This window comes from Dicentrarchus labrax, unplaced genomic scaffold (assembly GCF_905237075.1).
Source record: "Dicentrarchus labrax unplaced genomic scaffold, dlabrax2021, whole genome shotgun sequence".
In the NCBI taxonomy this organism is placed as follows: Eukaryota; Metazoa; Chordata; class Actinopteri; family Moronidae; genus Dicentrarchus; species Dicentrarchus labrax.
In genome coordinates, this window is record NW_026136722.1 from 18,350,505 (window position 1) to 18,366,562 (window position 16,058).

The 16,058-nt window shown below is 44.8% G+C and overlaps 1 protein-coding gene across 14 annotated transcripts in view; it reads left to right on the forward strand.

Moving 5' to 3' along the window:
- LOC127356659 (RNA binding protein fox-1 homolog 3-like) overlaps nt 1–16,058 on the forward strand; it is a 468,674-nt gene that overhangs the window by 436,646 nt on the left and 15,970 nt on the right. For 12 of the 14 annotated variants that reach the window (XM_051388630.1, XM_051388628.1, XM_051388625.1 and 9 more), the window contains 7 exons: nt 809–862; nt 4,211–4,303; nt 5,078–5,138; nt 5,228–5,281; nt 10,556–10,688; nt 12,188–12,227; nt 14,580–14,638. In XM_051388630.1, coding sequence (XP_051244590.1) covers nt 809–862; nt 4,211–4,303; nt 5,078–5,138; nt 5,228–5,281; nt 10,556–10,688; nt 12,188–12,227; nt 14,580–14,638 — 494 coding nt within the window. The remainder of the gene's footprint in view (nt 1–808; nt 863–4,210; nt 4,304–5,077; nt 5,139–5,227; nt 5,282–10,555; nt 10,689–12,187; nt 12,228–14,579; nt 14,639–16,058) is intronic. The other 2 variants (XM_051388632.1, XM_051388636.1) reach the window with 2 other exon arrangements.

Sequence of the window (16,058 nt, forward strand, 5' to 3'; positions counted from 1 at the left end):
CCATTTCTTCCCTGTTGTGCTGAAATGAAGGCGACGCGGACCGCTTGACAGGGTAATTACTTTTAATGAAATAATACGGCCATTGTAGACAGCAATTAAAAGTCGCTCTCACTCCACTCATTAGAGGAACTTACAGTTTACTTTCATTCCTCTGTTTTCTAATGATCCGAAGGCAGGCCTGTTAAATCGAAAGGCTGGAGCATGTTAACCCCTGGGGACTGGCCCTTAGGTCCTGTTGACTGTGAGAGCACACAAACAAAGAGAGGAAGAGAGAATAAAGAAAAGACACAGAGAGGCACATAAAACGATAGAAAGGTACATTCAGAACTGATCCACCAAACTTTCCACAAGTCAGAGCTCAGTTATCTGCGCAGGAGACTCGAAGAAGCGAGTTCTCCCCAGGTGACCAGCTCTCGCAAACTTCAAAATATAATCCGATGCTTCTTTTTTTCCTCTTTGTGTTAAAACAAGCCGGCAAACAAACATCAGAATGCTGATATGTAATCAAAGATCCAGTATTTTTACAGATACTGTGATCTCATTTCATATAGTATTGATAGAAATACAAAGATGCATTAAAGCAGCCGCTATGAGTTCTCTTTTTAAAGCATGCCAGCCAGCTTCAAGAAATGTTTGCCGAGCTAACAAATGCAAATTGACCACCATTTCCTCACAAAAGTAACATTTCCATATTGCCTTAATGGTTTTTCTTTCTCCAGTCGTCCTTCTCATGAATTCACAGTCAGTGAGGCTTTCTAACTCCATCTCTGCCCCGCTCTTCTCTTCTCTTTTTCTTTTCTCTCTGCAGCAATTTGGAAAGATTTTAGATGTGGAGATTATCTTTAATGAGCGAGGATCCAAGGTAAGTGAACTAGAACGCCAGCTGCTTCATTACCATGTACTTCTTCTGTTTCCTAATGATGGCATTAGTGTAGTGTGTACATTGGCTGAGAGTAGTGGTCCCTAAGCCTGGTCCTGGAGAGCTGCATCCACCATGCCTCTCTTTCTCCCTCCCTCCCTATTGTTTTTGTTGTTGCAGCTCTAACCCAAGTTGTGAATCATTAGCCCTGTCAATCAATTCATTATTGAGCTGTTTCACAATTCACTTAATCCACCAGCAGGCTGTAGACCCTCAAACTCATGGAACTGAAACTGCTTGTTTAGGGACCGGGTCCTCTTTGAAGCCTGGGTGTTGGTCCTACATTATTCAGGTTTTATCATTTTGTTTTTAAATATAGATAAGAATAAAGTTCTCTGTGAGGTTTTGGAAAATACCTCACATTTTAAGCTTTGGACAAACAGGAAATCATCCGTTTGCTATATGGAATATTTTACCCACATCTAAGATAATTTAATTTGTGATTTTAAAGGAGCCAGTGAAAGGATAAGCCTGGTGTTCTTCTAACATTTTTCCTACCGTCGATAAATCCTGTGAAAATACCAAAACCAACCATGTATTTGTCCGTATGTCAGCACTTTCTGACTTCCCCACTCAGCTCTCAGCCCATTGCTTCCTACTGGAGATGTAAATCTATTAAAATTGAGTTACTTACACACAGGTTTGTTTTTTGAAAAGGCTCTGTAATTTCCTATAACAGCTGCTAACTGTAGTTTTTGGTCAGTGTTGCTTAAACAGCTACAAACAAAGAACTAAAGTTCTGTTGTTGGGGACTATTTTCAGCTGCGCATGAATCCACATTTGGTGCTCCAGCTAGTATTTCTAGCAGCAGGATAGTGAGTCAAAAATAAATAAAAATAAACTGTGGTGGCTTACTGATTCAATATGTTTTTGGACAATGGAGCGCAATGTCATACAGGAAAAACATACCTGAGTTTTGTTTTTTTTATGGGATTTGTGGACACTAAAGGACCAGTGTGTAACATTTATGAAGCTCTATTTGCAGAAATGTAATATAATATTCATAGGTATGTTTTCATTAGTGCATAATCACCGGAACATAAGAATAATTTAGTTTTCATTATGTTAGACTGAGCTGTTTTTATCTGCAGAGGGAGCGGGTCCTCTTCTACAGAGTCCGCGTTTCTATGATGTGATATTCTCAAAAACAGTTTCAGCATTATTAACATAAACTAGGATGTTACAGGGAATGAGAAATACAGAAAATAAAGAATTATACGTTTTTAAAATACAAAAAAACTACTACTAATACTAGTACTGATACGTTTCATGTGACCAGATCCTTTCCAGTACACAGCCGTAGTTTCTACAGAAGCTTAGAACAGACAAACCAAACACCGGCTCTAGATAGGATGTAGTATGTAGTTTCTCCTACACACTTGGAAGGGGAGCGGTAATCATTTGGTTGCAGTCTTCAGCTTCACTGCTAGATGTCACTAAAACCTACACACTGGTCTTTTAAGAAAAATACAGAACATAGACAACCCTGTCCTTCTTAATTGTAGAGAAAATCCCAAATATCTGAAATATCTTTTAAAATCTTGTTTTAACGATGCTTTCTTGCAAAGATTTGAGCATGTATGGAATAATTTTAAACCACAAATACCTACAAGCCACCAGAAAAATAGGCACAGCGCTGCTGCGGTACTGCAGTATTAGTCTCCTAACCACCTACCATGGACAGGTGAAGCTTGCGGTGGTGTGAACAGCCGAGTGCTACTCATCCAGCTGTTCATTTAATAGAGTGTACTAAGCTCCACAGCTTTCCATTCATAAAGGAGACAGGATCCCTGGCTGGGTGTTGAGGCATGAATACTATTGATTCCCATTCATACCTGGGAGTAGTTTGGGCTCGTATACAGGCATGCAGGGAGCCCTGCAACCAGGCGACGCTGCTGCACTCAGCCCCCTCTGCCAGACAAGATTGAGCACCGGATAAACCTGCCTCCTCCGCCGTAACAAGCATTTATTGTTTGTGCCCTACAAAGCCATTACCCATGATGCCTCTCTCTCTCTCTCTCTCTCCTGCACCCTGTGTGCTACATAATGAACCTACCAGGCCATTAATAAACAATCTATTTCCTATGAAGCTTTGGCAATTTGCATTCAATATGTTTGTCTCCTTTGAAAAATGGTGGCTCCACTCTCCCCTCTTGTAAGCTAATTATTTGTGCATGATAAAAAAAAAAAAAGATAGAGGGGGTAACCACAATCGGGTGAATGTCCAAAGGATTAATTTTGCCCTCAATTCCTTTTTTTGAATTTATTTCTTTATCTCTCTTTCCCCAAGGACAGGTCCCGTGTTATTTATGCTAGGAATAGCAGCCCGGAGATCCTGTGTATGCATACGAGATCACACTGCTCGCCATCTCTCACATGTATTACATCCTCAAGCAATTATCAGGCAGCGTCGGCCATGCTCCCTCTTCTCCTGCCCATACCTCTATAAGTATATATAGAAACCAAAGGAATGGGACTTGTTTGGCCAGCATATCTTAATGCTTCTGCTATAGAGCTCAGGTCCAGTATCCCAGTCCACATAACTCAAGGAAGTGACAAACCCCCCAGGGGAGCGAGGAAGACAGAGAGTTGGGGGGGAGGGGGATGGAAATGAGAGGTTGGGTATATTTTGGTCAGGGTTTAAAGTCAATATCCTCGCTTCTCTATCACAGAGGATGGTATTTGCGGTGACACCATTCACTTTTTCGCATCAATGGGCCGGTGTAATTTTGCCTCCATAAAAATGTCCTACTTATTAGAGCAGTGAATTAGAAACAGTCAGAGATCAAGTTAACATCTCTCTTCGGAGAATTCACACTCCTTCTCCTGTTGCCCACGTCTTCAAAAGGGAGACGGGGCCGTTTGAGCGGCCGCGCTGCTGAAGTTGTGTAGATAATTATACGACTATTATGGCAGCTAACACAGTGTTTTGCATCCACTGCTTCCTGACATTCACCCATGGCACTGGTGCTGTGCTGTTTAATTGGGTAAAGCCGGCAGGTTTGTTGGTGTTGTTGTGTGAGGTCATGTCACCGTTATCCTCTCCTCCTCGGATCTCTCTGTTTGCTGTTTCCTGACGCCTCACTAACTGCCTCTAATTAATCTGGCTGCTTACAACTCGACTCTGCCGCCGCTGCTGCTCACCTACTCCTGTCTTCTCACCTCTCTTTCCCTTCTCTCCTCCCTTCCCCTTTCTTTTTGTGTGTGTGAATGTGTGCGGGTGTGTGTGTGTGTGTGTCCATTTCTTTCCCTCTCCCTTTTCTCTACCGGTGGCTAACGTGGCGCTCTCAGGGCTTTGGGTTTGTAACTTTTGAAACAAGCACAGATGCCGATCGTGCACGGGAGAAACTAAACGGTACAATCGTAGAGGGACGCAAAATAGAGGTGCTTTCCTTTTTTCCCTATCTTTTTCTACTTCCTGCCTGCTGCCTCCTAAACGTACCTATAAACCCATGCATTAGCATGTGGCTGCTATGTGTGTGTGTGGATCTGCATCCCTGAATGTATGTGTGCCTGGATGCATGCATGCATAATGGTGCGTATAACTTGTTCTCAGTAGAATGCGGGATCCATACATGTCAACCTGGACACGCCAGTTGTCCATCATTACCTGACAATGCAGAATGAATGCATGCCATCATCCCCTGGGTTCCTGTCATATTTGAGAAGGCCTGCATTCCCCTGTCACCATCGTTTAGTGTTGCCTGCTCTAATTCTGCTCTTGTTTACGACGAGCCGAGTCCCCACTCAGTCATTCTCATCAGGTCAATAGAAGAAAATCAAAGCGCTGTCTGTGTTTTTCTTTTGGAATCCATTTGTTTACCCTACCAATTACTGAATTTGGAGGACGTTCTTTTTTTTTATTCATACCTGTGGGTAATTGGTGCATGCTTTCCCCCTCTTTCCAGTAATTTAATAATGTGTAAGAGAATTGAAACGATGAATAAATTCATGAAAGGGTGAACCCAAACTCAATCACACCAAAGTGCTACAAACATTTACATAATCATTTATTTATTTATCTATTGTTTTATGAATTTGCCTTCATTGGTCTTGGTTTGCTGCTTGCTTTTGGCCCATCCTAGATATCTGAAAAGTAAATGTGAAGGATGTGAAGGTCAGTGATAACTGGCCCGTGTCTTTTGTTGCTTTGAACAGGTGAATAATGCAACAGCACGAGTGATGACAAACAAAAAAGTGGCCAACCCGTACACGAATGGTAAGTGCCATAAAATATCCTAAAACCTAAAAACATTAGCATTTACATAAAGTTCTCTTTGTCAGTGGAGTTTTCTTTCTGTTCACCAGGCTGGAAGCTGAATCCAGTGGTAGGAGCTGTCTACGGTCCAGAACTGTATGCCGGTAAGAGACCAGCTTCTGCAGAATCATGAGTGTTTTCTCTCTCTGCCTTCCACCACATGTTCTGCTCCGTACCTGAGGCCACTATCAGCCGCAGCCAATCCCAATCTGACCCTGGAATTTCTACAATCGGGCTCATCCTGAACCTACTGAACATGAAATTCCCCTCAAATCAAAGTGAATCTGAGAGCGGCCCAGATAAGCAGTGGATGATCCAAGCCTCTCTGAGTGGCTGAGGGAGCCTGAGCCATTGTTTGCGCGGTGTGCAACTGTAAAGCTGAAAAAAATGATTTCAAGAGCAAGCGCCCCTGCAACTGTTATCAGATTGTGGAGGCTGCTGCTGTGGATGGATTTGCCAAGTGCGCCAGATTGACTTTTACAGAGCTAACCGAATAAGGGAGATTGAGTGAGCGATATTGTTGGCACCTACCCTGTCGAAGGCCGCTATTCCTTCTGGTCTCAGTAATGGAGGAATGAGATGAGCTCAGTGGGGTTTTCCCTATCTCTCTCTGCCTCGACATGCCAGCTTTATTGCTGTATGTTATATGAACCCTTTGCATTTTAATGAGGGGGAAATGGTACTATTTCATTTGGAAGAAGTGCTGAGCACATCGCGCCACTTTAACGGCTTTCCTTTCTGCTCATTAGACTAAAATCTGTTCATTCCCCGGACAGCTTTACGGCGAACCTCTAAATAACTGTCCATGACAGAAAGCAGTCATCTATCATTTTTATTTCATCCCCAACCCCTCACCCTCTCCATGCCTCCTCCCCTGCCTCCCACACACCTCCTCCTCCTCCCCCCAACGCTCCCTTGATTTCGACATCTTCCCCTGATAATTATACACACACACAAACGTACACACACCCCTCTGTCGGTGCATGCACATGCTCAAACATAGACATTACGCCATGGTCAGCTGGAATTTCCTCTAAAATAAAAATCTGGACATTAAGTAAGTCTAACCTTATATTAACAAGCAGGTCACTGACCCATATACACACACACAACACTATCCTCTGCCCTGTTTTTTTTACACTCAGACCAACACATTCCAGCATACAGAAATAGATAACCTATGTAGAACACAGACACTAATACATGTCCCCTCTTTCATGCGCACTTTCTCCATTTTACGCTCACACACACTTACGCACACACACACTTCCCAAATCATCTCATAAATCAGAGGGAGTGTGGTCCACCACTCCAGGCAGGGGAAGCAGGAGGGGTTGGGTGATTTATTGGCTGCTAATTTTTCAAGTCGTCTTGACATGGCACTGGAGTTTGCCAAGCCTAAACGACAACATATGCTTGCCAGCTGGGAAGATGGGAAACATAAATAAGAGATACATTTTTGAAACAAAGCCACACTGATGAGCAGCAAAAGGCCGTTTTAGCTAAAAAAAAAAAAAAAAAACGGGGAAAAAAATCACGGACCTTTGACTATGATGTTCCTTCCCTTTCTAAAAAAAAAAAAAAAAACAAGAATCAGGTTCGTGAGATTCAGGATGTATTCCAAAATCATTATGGCTACAGTTAATATACTTTTGGTGGGAGTAAAATGGGATATAAAGGCGATTAATCACTGTTTATCAGTCCTCATTTCTGTGCGGGAGATCAGTGAAATTGGGAGCCATAAATCCTGGCCCGGTGACAGCACACTTCGTCTCCATTCGTCCTGGCGCTACAGGTTTATTGTCCTCAAAACCCATTCAGGAGAATGACGGATGAGAGCCTCATGCCGGCTCCCCGCTCTTAACCTCTTCCAGGGTAGATTGGCTCCTCCTACTGATGGAGGAGGGGGGGTGGGGGGTAGTTGGTAGGGTACAGGCAGGCGGCGCCAACCCCAAGTCCATGTCCTCTGTTGCCACCTAACACCCAAACCTCCCCCAGAGCCCTGCTGGAGGGAGGAGGGGGTCGGGGTCCAGGAAAGAGGAGCAAGGTGATTGGGTTCCCAGTCAAATGGAGGGATTGGCAATAAAACATGGCAGTGGCACAAATCATGGTGTGTGGCAGCTGGTAGGCATCCAGTGTCTGTGCTCACCTTTGTCCTCTTTTACTGTGCGCTGATCTGGTTTACATGAAAACTTTTGTGGAGCAAACCCCAGAATCTGTCCTCCACTGCCTCATCTATATAGGTCTGTCCATATAACAGCAAACATCTGACTGTCTTTGTCCTGGTCCATTGTATTAGCTTAGAGACACGTCTGCATATTTTAATTCATATTTTAATTATATATCCAGGAAGTGGGTGTGTGGAAAAAGCTAGTGCAAATATGAGCAATTACAGGTCTTATGTGTAGACTTCTGGATCATAAAGTTTTAAATTGCGTTTATATGTTGTTTTTGACATGCATTAGTTAGTTAGTGTGGTTATCTACATATGTAAAGAACATGATAATCTGCACATGTATTGGTGCATGAATAGGATAAAATATGGATCAGTGTAATTATTTCAAATTAATACTTTTCTTATTTTCTCATTTACTATATAAAATAAGATTGTTGCAGAGATTCATATTTTGTAAAAACATGAAATGCAGTTAAATAAATAAGAAAAACATTCAGAGGCAGATCTGTGTGCAGTACATACTGCCCTGTTAACTCATTTTACAATAATTGGCAAACTTTTCTGAATGATTCCTCGTGTTGGATGTTTTCAGCACCATGGACAGCTGCCACTTAGAAATCCCCTCATAAGGCCAGTCCCCTCAGGCTAAGAGAGAGAGAGAGACTCTCCTCAGCAGCTAATTCCTAAGGAGACAGCAGATGAGTAGCTTTTCATTCACCAGTTCATATTTTCTGCCACTAAGGTGGAGTTTTCTTGAGGACTTGTGAAAAGCTACCAGCTGTGTAAATGACAGAAACGAAAGGCTAATTGCCATCTTAATATATGTAGACAGATCCTTTCATTGTTGGAGTGTACGTTAGGGGGATAATTAAGCTCCAGACTCTTGATTAGATTAAGCTGTTTTTGGTCCCCAGTGCGTGGATTAAGTGCTCATTGCCCGATGTATTTGAGCAGGAAGTATTAGAGAGATCAACCTTGTGGAAAATCAGATCTTTCTTTATGGGAGCCGGTTATGACCCCATCATTGGCACAGAGCTGGATTACCGCAGGTCCAACTGGCTCTGCAGGTATTGAGCTTCTCTCAAGTTGACACATATGACATATGAGGTGCAGCGTGACCCCGCCGCCCTCCAGCGCATAACTCATATTTTCTCCAGCCCCCCTCCCGGAAAAGGTGTTTGACTTTGGTGGCTAGACCAGGTTTGTGCTCTCATACACCGTGGCTGTTGTTGCTTTTCACGGGCTTACCAAGGTGTGACAGTGCCTTTGATTTATGGGTTATTATTGAAGCAGTGTAGCCTATCGCCAACTCATTATAAGTTTACATTCACATACATCACTGCATGCATATTGCATACAAATTTCCAAAAAAGAAAGAAAGAGGCAATTGGACTCTCTGGGGCCCAGAAATAGTAGCGATTTGTTAAGAGGAGGGGGAAAAAAACACACCTCTGAAACTATCAAAGAGGATTGTTTTTGCCCTTTAGCAACTGCGCTCAGATGTCCACTGCTCCAAAAAAAGAGACTAATTTAAATGTCAAGGTCAGCATTATAAATCACTTGGGGGAAAGGGGGCACCCTGTGAGTCCGGGCAGTCTATTGGTACGTTGGCAGCAAACAAAGTGCCATGCACCTTTGTGGGTGTGTGGAGGGGGGCTATGTGGGCGTTACCTGGCCAAATGACACGCAGAGTTTGAATATGTGTGCGGACCCACTAATGGAGCGTGATGTTAATGGCAGAAGACATTAAACCTGGCTCTCTGTGTTTTTAAAAGCACCACTAATCTGTCTCCCTGTCAGCTTTATTGAAGCAGCGGGGCTAGGGTGTGCATCGTTCATTAGGGTGCTCACTGGCCTCGTCCACCTGCAGGGTTAACGCTGCACACGGCACAGTAACGCCGAGCCGTCGCTCCCCAGGCAGAAACATATACGCCGCCCATTATATAGAAGCTACCATGGATCTTCATTGCATTCTAGTTTATCTGCGAAAGCGAGGGACTGCCTGCTGTCTCCTTTGTGGCAGCGGGTTCATCTGAAACACATCGGATACATGTTATTAACCCGTGTTATTCACCCCAACTGAGCAGCCAACCCCCGCCCCAAACAAGACCAGACAGGAGCCTCACAGCTCCTCATCACAGAGTGATCTCTGATTGGAGAAACTGAAGTGGTCTGTGATGAATTCACCCAAAACATGTCATGGGAATGAATAAAAAAGAATAAGGTGAGGGGAGGGTGATGAGGGGGCGTTGCTGGGGATGAAGAATAATGGGGATGACTGTGTTGTGATGGACTAGGCATTGGGGGAGGGAGAGAAGGTGAGGAACAGGGGGATGTAAAGGAATTTCGATTGCTGAAATAGAGGAGGCCAACTTAATCATGTCTAGAGATCGGTGTGTTTGTATGCACCTCCACAGCTTGTAATCAGACAGCCACTGGACTGATTGAAGGTTAAATAGAAGGCTGAGGATCACATCGCCTGTCCTCTAATCTATGACCGCAGACATTTTGTCGCACCATCACTCCAACCCTTGCTACCCACCCTGACGCCTTTCACCACAAGTCTGCCTTTCTGATTCACTGGTAGCCGTCAGCAGAGGACACACAGTACGTAGCTGTGTGATTGGCTAAAGATGGTCCCAGATGGGTTTCGAGATGGGGGTCACGCTGAGGTTTGGGCCTTGGCTGTCCAGCCCATCTGCTCCATTTCCCCTTGGGGAAAGTTCTGAACATCTAGTCAGGTTGTTGAACAAGGTTCGCCTCCCATTTGACTCTACCCAACACCTAGAAACGCCCTCTACCTCTCCCCTGTCCACCCTCCCACTGTTCTCCTCGCTGCTAGACCATTGTGTCTAAACTATGCAAAAGCTGTGGTGCGAAACTAGTGGTATTGCATCCATTACCTGCCTATGCTTCAAGGCTGCCCCTCGCCAGGCATCAGGAAAGGATGCGTACAGCAAATGTGGATCCTTGCTGAGTACGGCACAAAGCAGCGAGCTGGGAAAGGGGAGAGTGCTCGATGAGGCGCACCTAGAAAAGATTAAATCTATTGTTTCCTTGTCTTCCCCATAATGCATTCTGTCATAGGGAAAGCAGTGCCACACGTCTCTCTCTAATGTATTCTGTCATAAGGTAAGCAATGCCAAGTCGAGGATGTTCTCTGAAAGTCATTTTCTCTTCTCTTGTGTGTGTCTTTCCATAGTAACAGGGTTTCCCTACCCTGCCACAGGCGCTACAGTGGCCTATAGGGGTGCCCACTTGCGAGGCCGGGGGCGGGCTGTGTATAACACATTCCGCACAGCTCCACCGCCGCCACCAATCCCAGCTTATGGAGCGTGAGTATTGAATCTCTAACTTGAATCTAGAAAACAACAATGAGTGCATCAGACAGTACCAGACCTTTAGTTGTGTTCATGCTGTATGAGTGTGTGTGACTGTATACGAGACTTTTCTGCTCCAATTACCTGTGTGCATGCACATGCTGGATGTACATACTGTATTTGCATTTCTAGTTTTGTTGAAAACAAGTTACTATATACTGTAGGGTTAGACCAAGCGTTGTCAATATTGAAATGAATATTAAACTAAAGTTTGTGAGAATCTTGAAATGGTGTACAATCTGGTGGAAAGCTTCTTCTCTTTAACACGGTCACACGGTACGAACACTTGGATGTCAAGTGTACAAAGGAACTGTCTAGTTAATACGACCAGTACTATCACAGGGAAACCACAGATGCAAATAAGCTGCAGGCATGTAGCCCTTCACATAACAATTCATCCGTCCCATCCATTTGAATTGCTTCCCTCAGGAATCATTTGTCCCAAGTGCCGTTAAATTATTAAATTATTAATTACAAAGTGAATCGTATAGGACCACTCCCTTACCTCACCCTAGCGGAATTTGTACATTTTGATGATTGAACTCCAAGATCTTCCAACTTACTGTTTCTACTATTTTCTTATTTGTAATCCATGTTGATTGCCGTGCAGCCAAAGAAATGTTCCACATCGTGGACAATAAGTTACCTATGCTAATGCTGCTCATCAGGTCTCAGTCCATTTACTTTGTTCTTCTACCTGGGGAGTAGAATCATTGCTGGTATCTAGGTATGTACATGCCCTAACTCTGCCCATCCTTGTATTTGTACGTTGTCTGTTGACAAAGAAGGAACTAACAAAGCCACAGGGAGAGCTGTAGAGAGCTGAGATAGCGTATTACTGGGCAGATCTCACTGGACTGTGACCAGGGCCTATGCTGATCTCCTGGCTTTGTGCAGCCCTGCCTCACACTCGTCTCTTATCAGCAGTGGTCTGTGTGGCCGTGGGAGAGGTCTGACGGAGACCGACCGAGGGCCCAGTATAGCTGTCTATCTGTGATTAGATCAGGATCCGTCTTACTGCAGAGAGACTCTCCGCTGAAGCCCGGACTGGAAATCCCACGTCCCCTTTCCCCTCCCTCCCACTCCAGGGCCCTTTGCTACTGATGGCAGCTGGTTGATTTATATAGCGAAGTCATGTGACGGAGCTCCTTCGCTGCCTTCTTTTGTCCGCCCCTCCTCTCCCCACCACCACCAGCCCTCCTGACAACACTGCAGCAACTGGAAAGACAAACAATTTTACCAGAGCAGAAAATTGGACGGGGATGTGAAACGGTTGCACTTTTCACTTTAATGTGTCATTCATTATTTGTGGTACAGTACACTAAAGCTGCTAAGAGCTGACCCTACAGACCCGCAAATGGTTGAAATAGGAAGAACGTCAAGGGCTGAGATTCAGTGGGGCAGCATGTGCACCAAATCAACTAACGCTCCTTTCCTGTTCTCTAATTTCACAGGGTGGTGTACCAAGATGGCTTCTATGGTGCAGAGATCTATGTAAGTACAGTTGGCTGTTCCTCTTGCCTGCTTAGATGAAACAGAAGTAAAGCAGACAAAAAGCCCAGCCCTGGAGACAAAAACGTGATCTCCTCAGCCCCCGGCGTTCTCCCAGCCTCGCTGCCAAGCCGGCGTCGATTAGGCCTCTGTCTGCTGTGCCAAGAAACCCAACAACAAAATTTAAAACCCCCTCAGCTCCTCCCTCCTCTCTCTCTTCTCTCTTCCTATGATCTCAGACTTTGGCAAAGAGGCAGACCCAGGCTCAGTGTCCCGTGTCAAGTTAGGTCATTTCTTACTTTAGATTTGTCTGGGTTTTTGAGGTGGCTTTTCCCCCCACCCCTCGCTTTCTCTCTACCTCTTTCCTCCTCTCTCCTGTTTTGTGTTTGTGTACACTCAGAGGGTTTGGCTGGGATATCCCTGCCTGCCCCAGGGGGTCTGTGCAGGCCTGAGTGGAGCCGGTTCCTCCCAGCCATCACCATGTGGGAGATAAGAGGAGCGGCAGCAGATAAAAGGATTAGCCGTCCCTCTGGAGCTGTCCGTGCAGGCAGGGTCACATCAGGGGCTGGCCCTGCTGCACGTCGCCCTTGACAGAGAAAAGCATGGACGCTGTGGAGATAATGCTGAAATTACCACGCTGCCCCACTTTGACATTAGTCCAAACGTTTGTGGGAGGATGTAATTTGTCCCTTTGATTCTGCTGCTTTATTTCTCTGCTACCGTCTGCTGAGATAGCGAGATGACAGTGGGCACAGCAGCAGTGACAGTTGCCTCTCACTTTCACCCTGACGACGACCAGTGTCTGGGAACCAAAGTGCTGAACCCCAGTGATATATGGCTTACACGCCAGCCCACATGATAGGACTGTATTTCACTGTTTTTTATTGTAGCCACATCCACCACCATAGACGAGACCTGGGCTGTTTGTCTCTCACACTCGCTCAGCCACCTCCAGCTAAGTCCTGCACCCCAATGTCCCTTGACCAAGACCTGGCCAGGTTGGTCCATCACTCAACCCGTCATGCCAGCCCCTGGTGCTTTACTGCCATTAGTTTTGGCACTGGCCACTGCACTGCTTCAGACTGGCTGAGTGTGCGTGAAGGTCTCGAGTGACCAAGAGGAAGCTGTCCCTTAGCCCTCAGTGTCCTCCGCAATCATTCAGTGGACACTGGCTTGCTGTCAAAAGCAGCCGGTTGATGTGTCGAAGCTTTCTTTTGAAAACAGATGACCCGCTAATACATTAGCAGAAAGGGAAACCGAATGCATATACACCACATACATTGCAAACGCTTATACATATTCATGCATGCACCTTCATGTAGAAACACACATGAAAGTGCACACATACATGAATGCACAAACACACAGTCCGCACGACAAAATAACAAATGTGCTGCACTGTTGTGTGCAGGATTTGACAATGTGGGAGAGTGATTTATTGGTCCGTGTTTGTTCAGGCTGTTGCTGTAATCAGCACGGTCCCAAGGCATGGTCGTCCCACAGGAAGTCATCTGCTTCACGTGCTGCGACTTCCTGTCTCTGTGGAAAACCTTGAGGGGAACTGGGGGAGTGAGATTCAATTGCTGTGGCCCCTGACCTGATTTCATGCGCAGCCGCGGCTGCGACCATCGCACCGTCGCCTCTCTGCGCCGCTCTCCTTTGGACGTCTTTCCCCTTGAGTTTAAAAATGAATGAAAACATGCATTATTAAAAGCCACCTATCCACCGTATGGACGCAGATGGGCACACACTCCACTGGCGCTAATAGAAAAACAGTGGGAGAACAGCTTCATTTTTCAAAGAGAGTAATAGCAGCACTCCACAATGAGGTCTTTAATTCCTTCCCCACTCTGGCAAATGAATACAGCGGTCCTGACTCCCCAACGGTCCAACCGTCTTCTGCCTTCTTACTTCATTTGTGAGCCGGGGGGTCGTGTAAAGGAAAAAGGGGATTTTTAATAATGTATCAGCAGAACCTCCTCAATCTAAAAATGGGCTGAATTTGGGGAGTTGGCTCACGTGGCCTCTGTTATGCTGTTGCTGCTACTCGAATGAGCCTCTAGTGTGACAATGACTCGGTCCCCCCAAAAGATGCTGCCTCTGAGAACATTATTCATCCCCCTGTTGCCACCACTTGCCTAATACACCATATATCAAACAGCACCCTCTGGTGTCTGAAAGGCAACCTGCAGCTGGGTGATGAACACATGATCAAAATACTGTGTAGTGACATTTAACTATTAAGGCAATTTAAAGCTTTAAATCTGTATTGTTGTTTCCTTGTGTCTCTGAGATCTAACCTTTCTCCGTGCAGGATGAGCTTAATCATTGATTAACACTGTGCTATTTTTACAGGGTGGCTATGCAGCATACAGATTTGCCCAGCCCACCACCACCGCTGCTTACAGTGACAGGTGAGAATCCCTCCCATTCAGTTTTCCTCTTTTTAGAAAGAAGGCTGCATTGAGAGACTAAACTGAATGTATTGCATGCTTCAACAGTGCCAGACTGTATAGCTTATTAATTATATAGTATCAGAAATCAATATATGAATCATTATGTAACCACAGAGGCCTTAGAGGCAAAGTCCAACATCAAATACATTTATTAATGTATCTTTAATTTCGGGATCATTTAGTTTTATTTTTTTTGCTTTCTGTTTGTTTCTCTTATTTCCATCAAATCAATGTGATGTCAAGATTTCTGCCAAAATGCAAATTCACAGAACAGAACAGCATGAGCAAGAGTCTCTTTCTTAAGTCACTATTTTGCACGTGTTCCAGACAATATGGAGAAATCCATCGCAGAGATTGCATTTGCTGCAGCAGGCAGGATAAACAGAATGTAATGCCGAGTTTGAGACACGTCTATATTATGTTCGACAAGCTATATTTGTTAATGTGGACTTCGATTTAAAGCAACAAGTTGATCCTGCAGGCTGTCAAATAGAGGAAATTACTGACTGGAGTAGAAATAGATGAGGAAGATTGAAGGAAAACGAGTATGCAGCAAAACACACTTCATCGCAAAATAATCCAGTAAACATCACAGAACGATATCTAACAAAGTAGAGGTAGCAAAGGCTGTTTTTTTGTTTGGAATTATACCCTTTTCTTTAACAAAAAGCAACACGTCTGCTGGCGAATCGCAGATGGATAATGTATGTGATGGATGGAGGGACTGCCTCACCAGCATTTTCTATATTTTCAATATTCTATGTAGGTTATTTGGGGTTTCTCTGGTTTTTTTCTTTCTCTCCAGTTATCTTATCTATTAGGCAAACGGCGTATTCTTTTTAGCTTGGAGCTAAAGAACACAAAAAAAGACTAACCTTGTTGGACTCAATGAGAAAAGCAGTGATATATGTCGTGACTCCCTGCTTGTGATGGGAGTGTGGGTATATCACTGCGGTATTTATGAATGGCCTCAGGTCTGTGGAAGGGAGGTAGGGAGACAGAGAGGGGGAGAGATGGACCGGCAGGAACTCTATCACTTCTGAGTGATGTCACTCCGGTTCAGGTGTGCTCCGTTTGAGGAGGCGTCGCTGATTCATTTCGGCCCCTGAAAGCCGTTGTCAGCCGGGATGTGGGCTGGTTTGGGAATCTAATCTGGTAAGGATTGAGCATGTCACTTGTGATAACGTACACCCTGCCTGAGAGCCTGAAGATCATATCGATAATGTAAGATTTATCAGGCCTCGCCGCAGCTCGAATTATGAGCAGCCGTGCTCGGCGAGAGCAGAAATTGGACAGCAGCTTTTTTTTCTCTCTCAGAGTGATTTAATTCCTGTTTCTCTTGTCTATACTTTTCCCTGAGATTTAATGTAATTCGCCC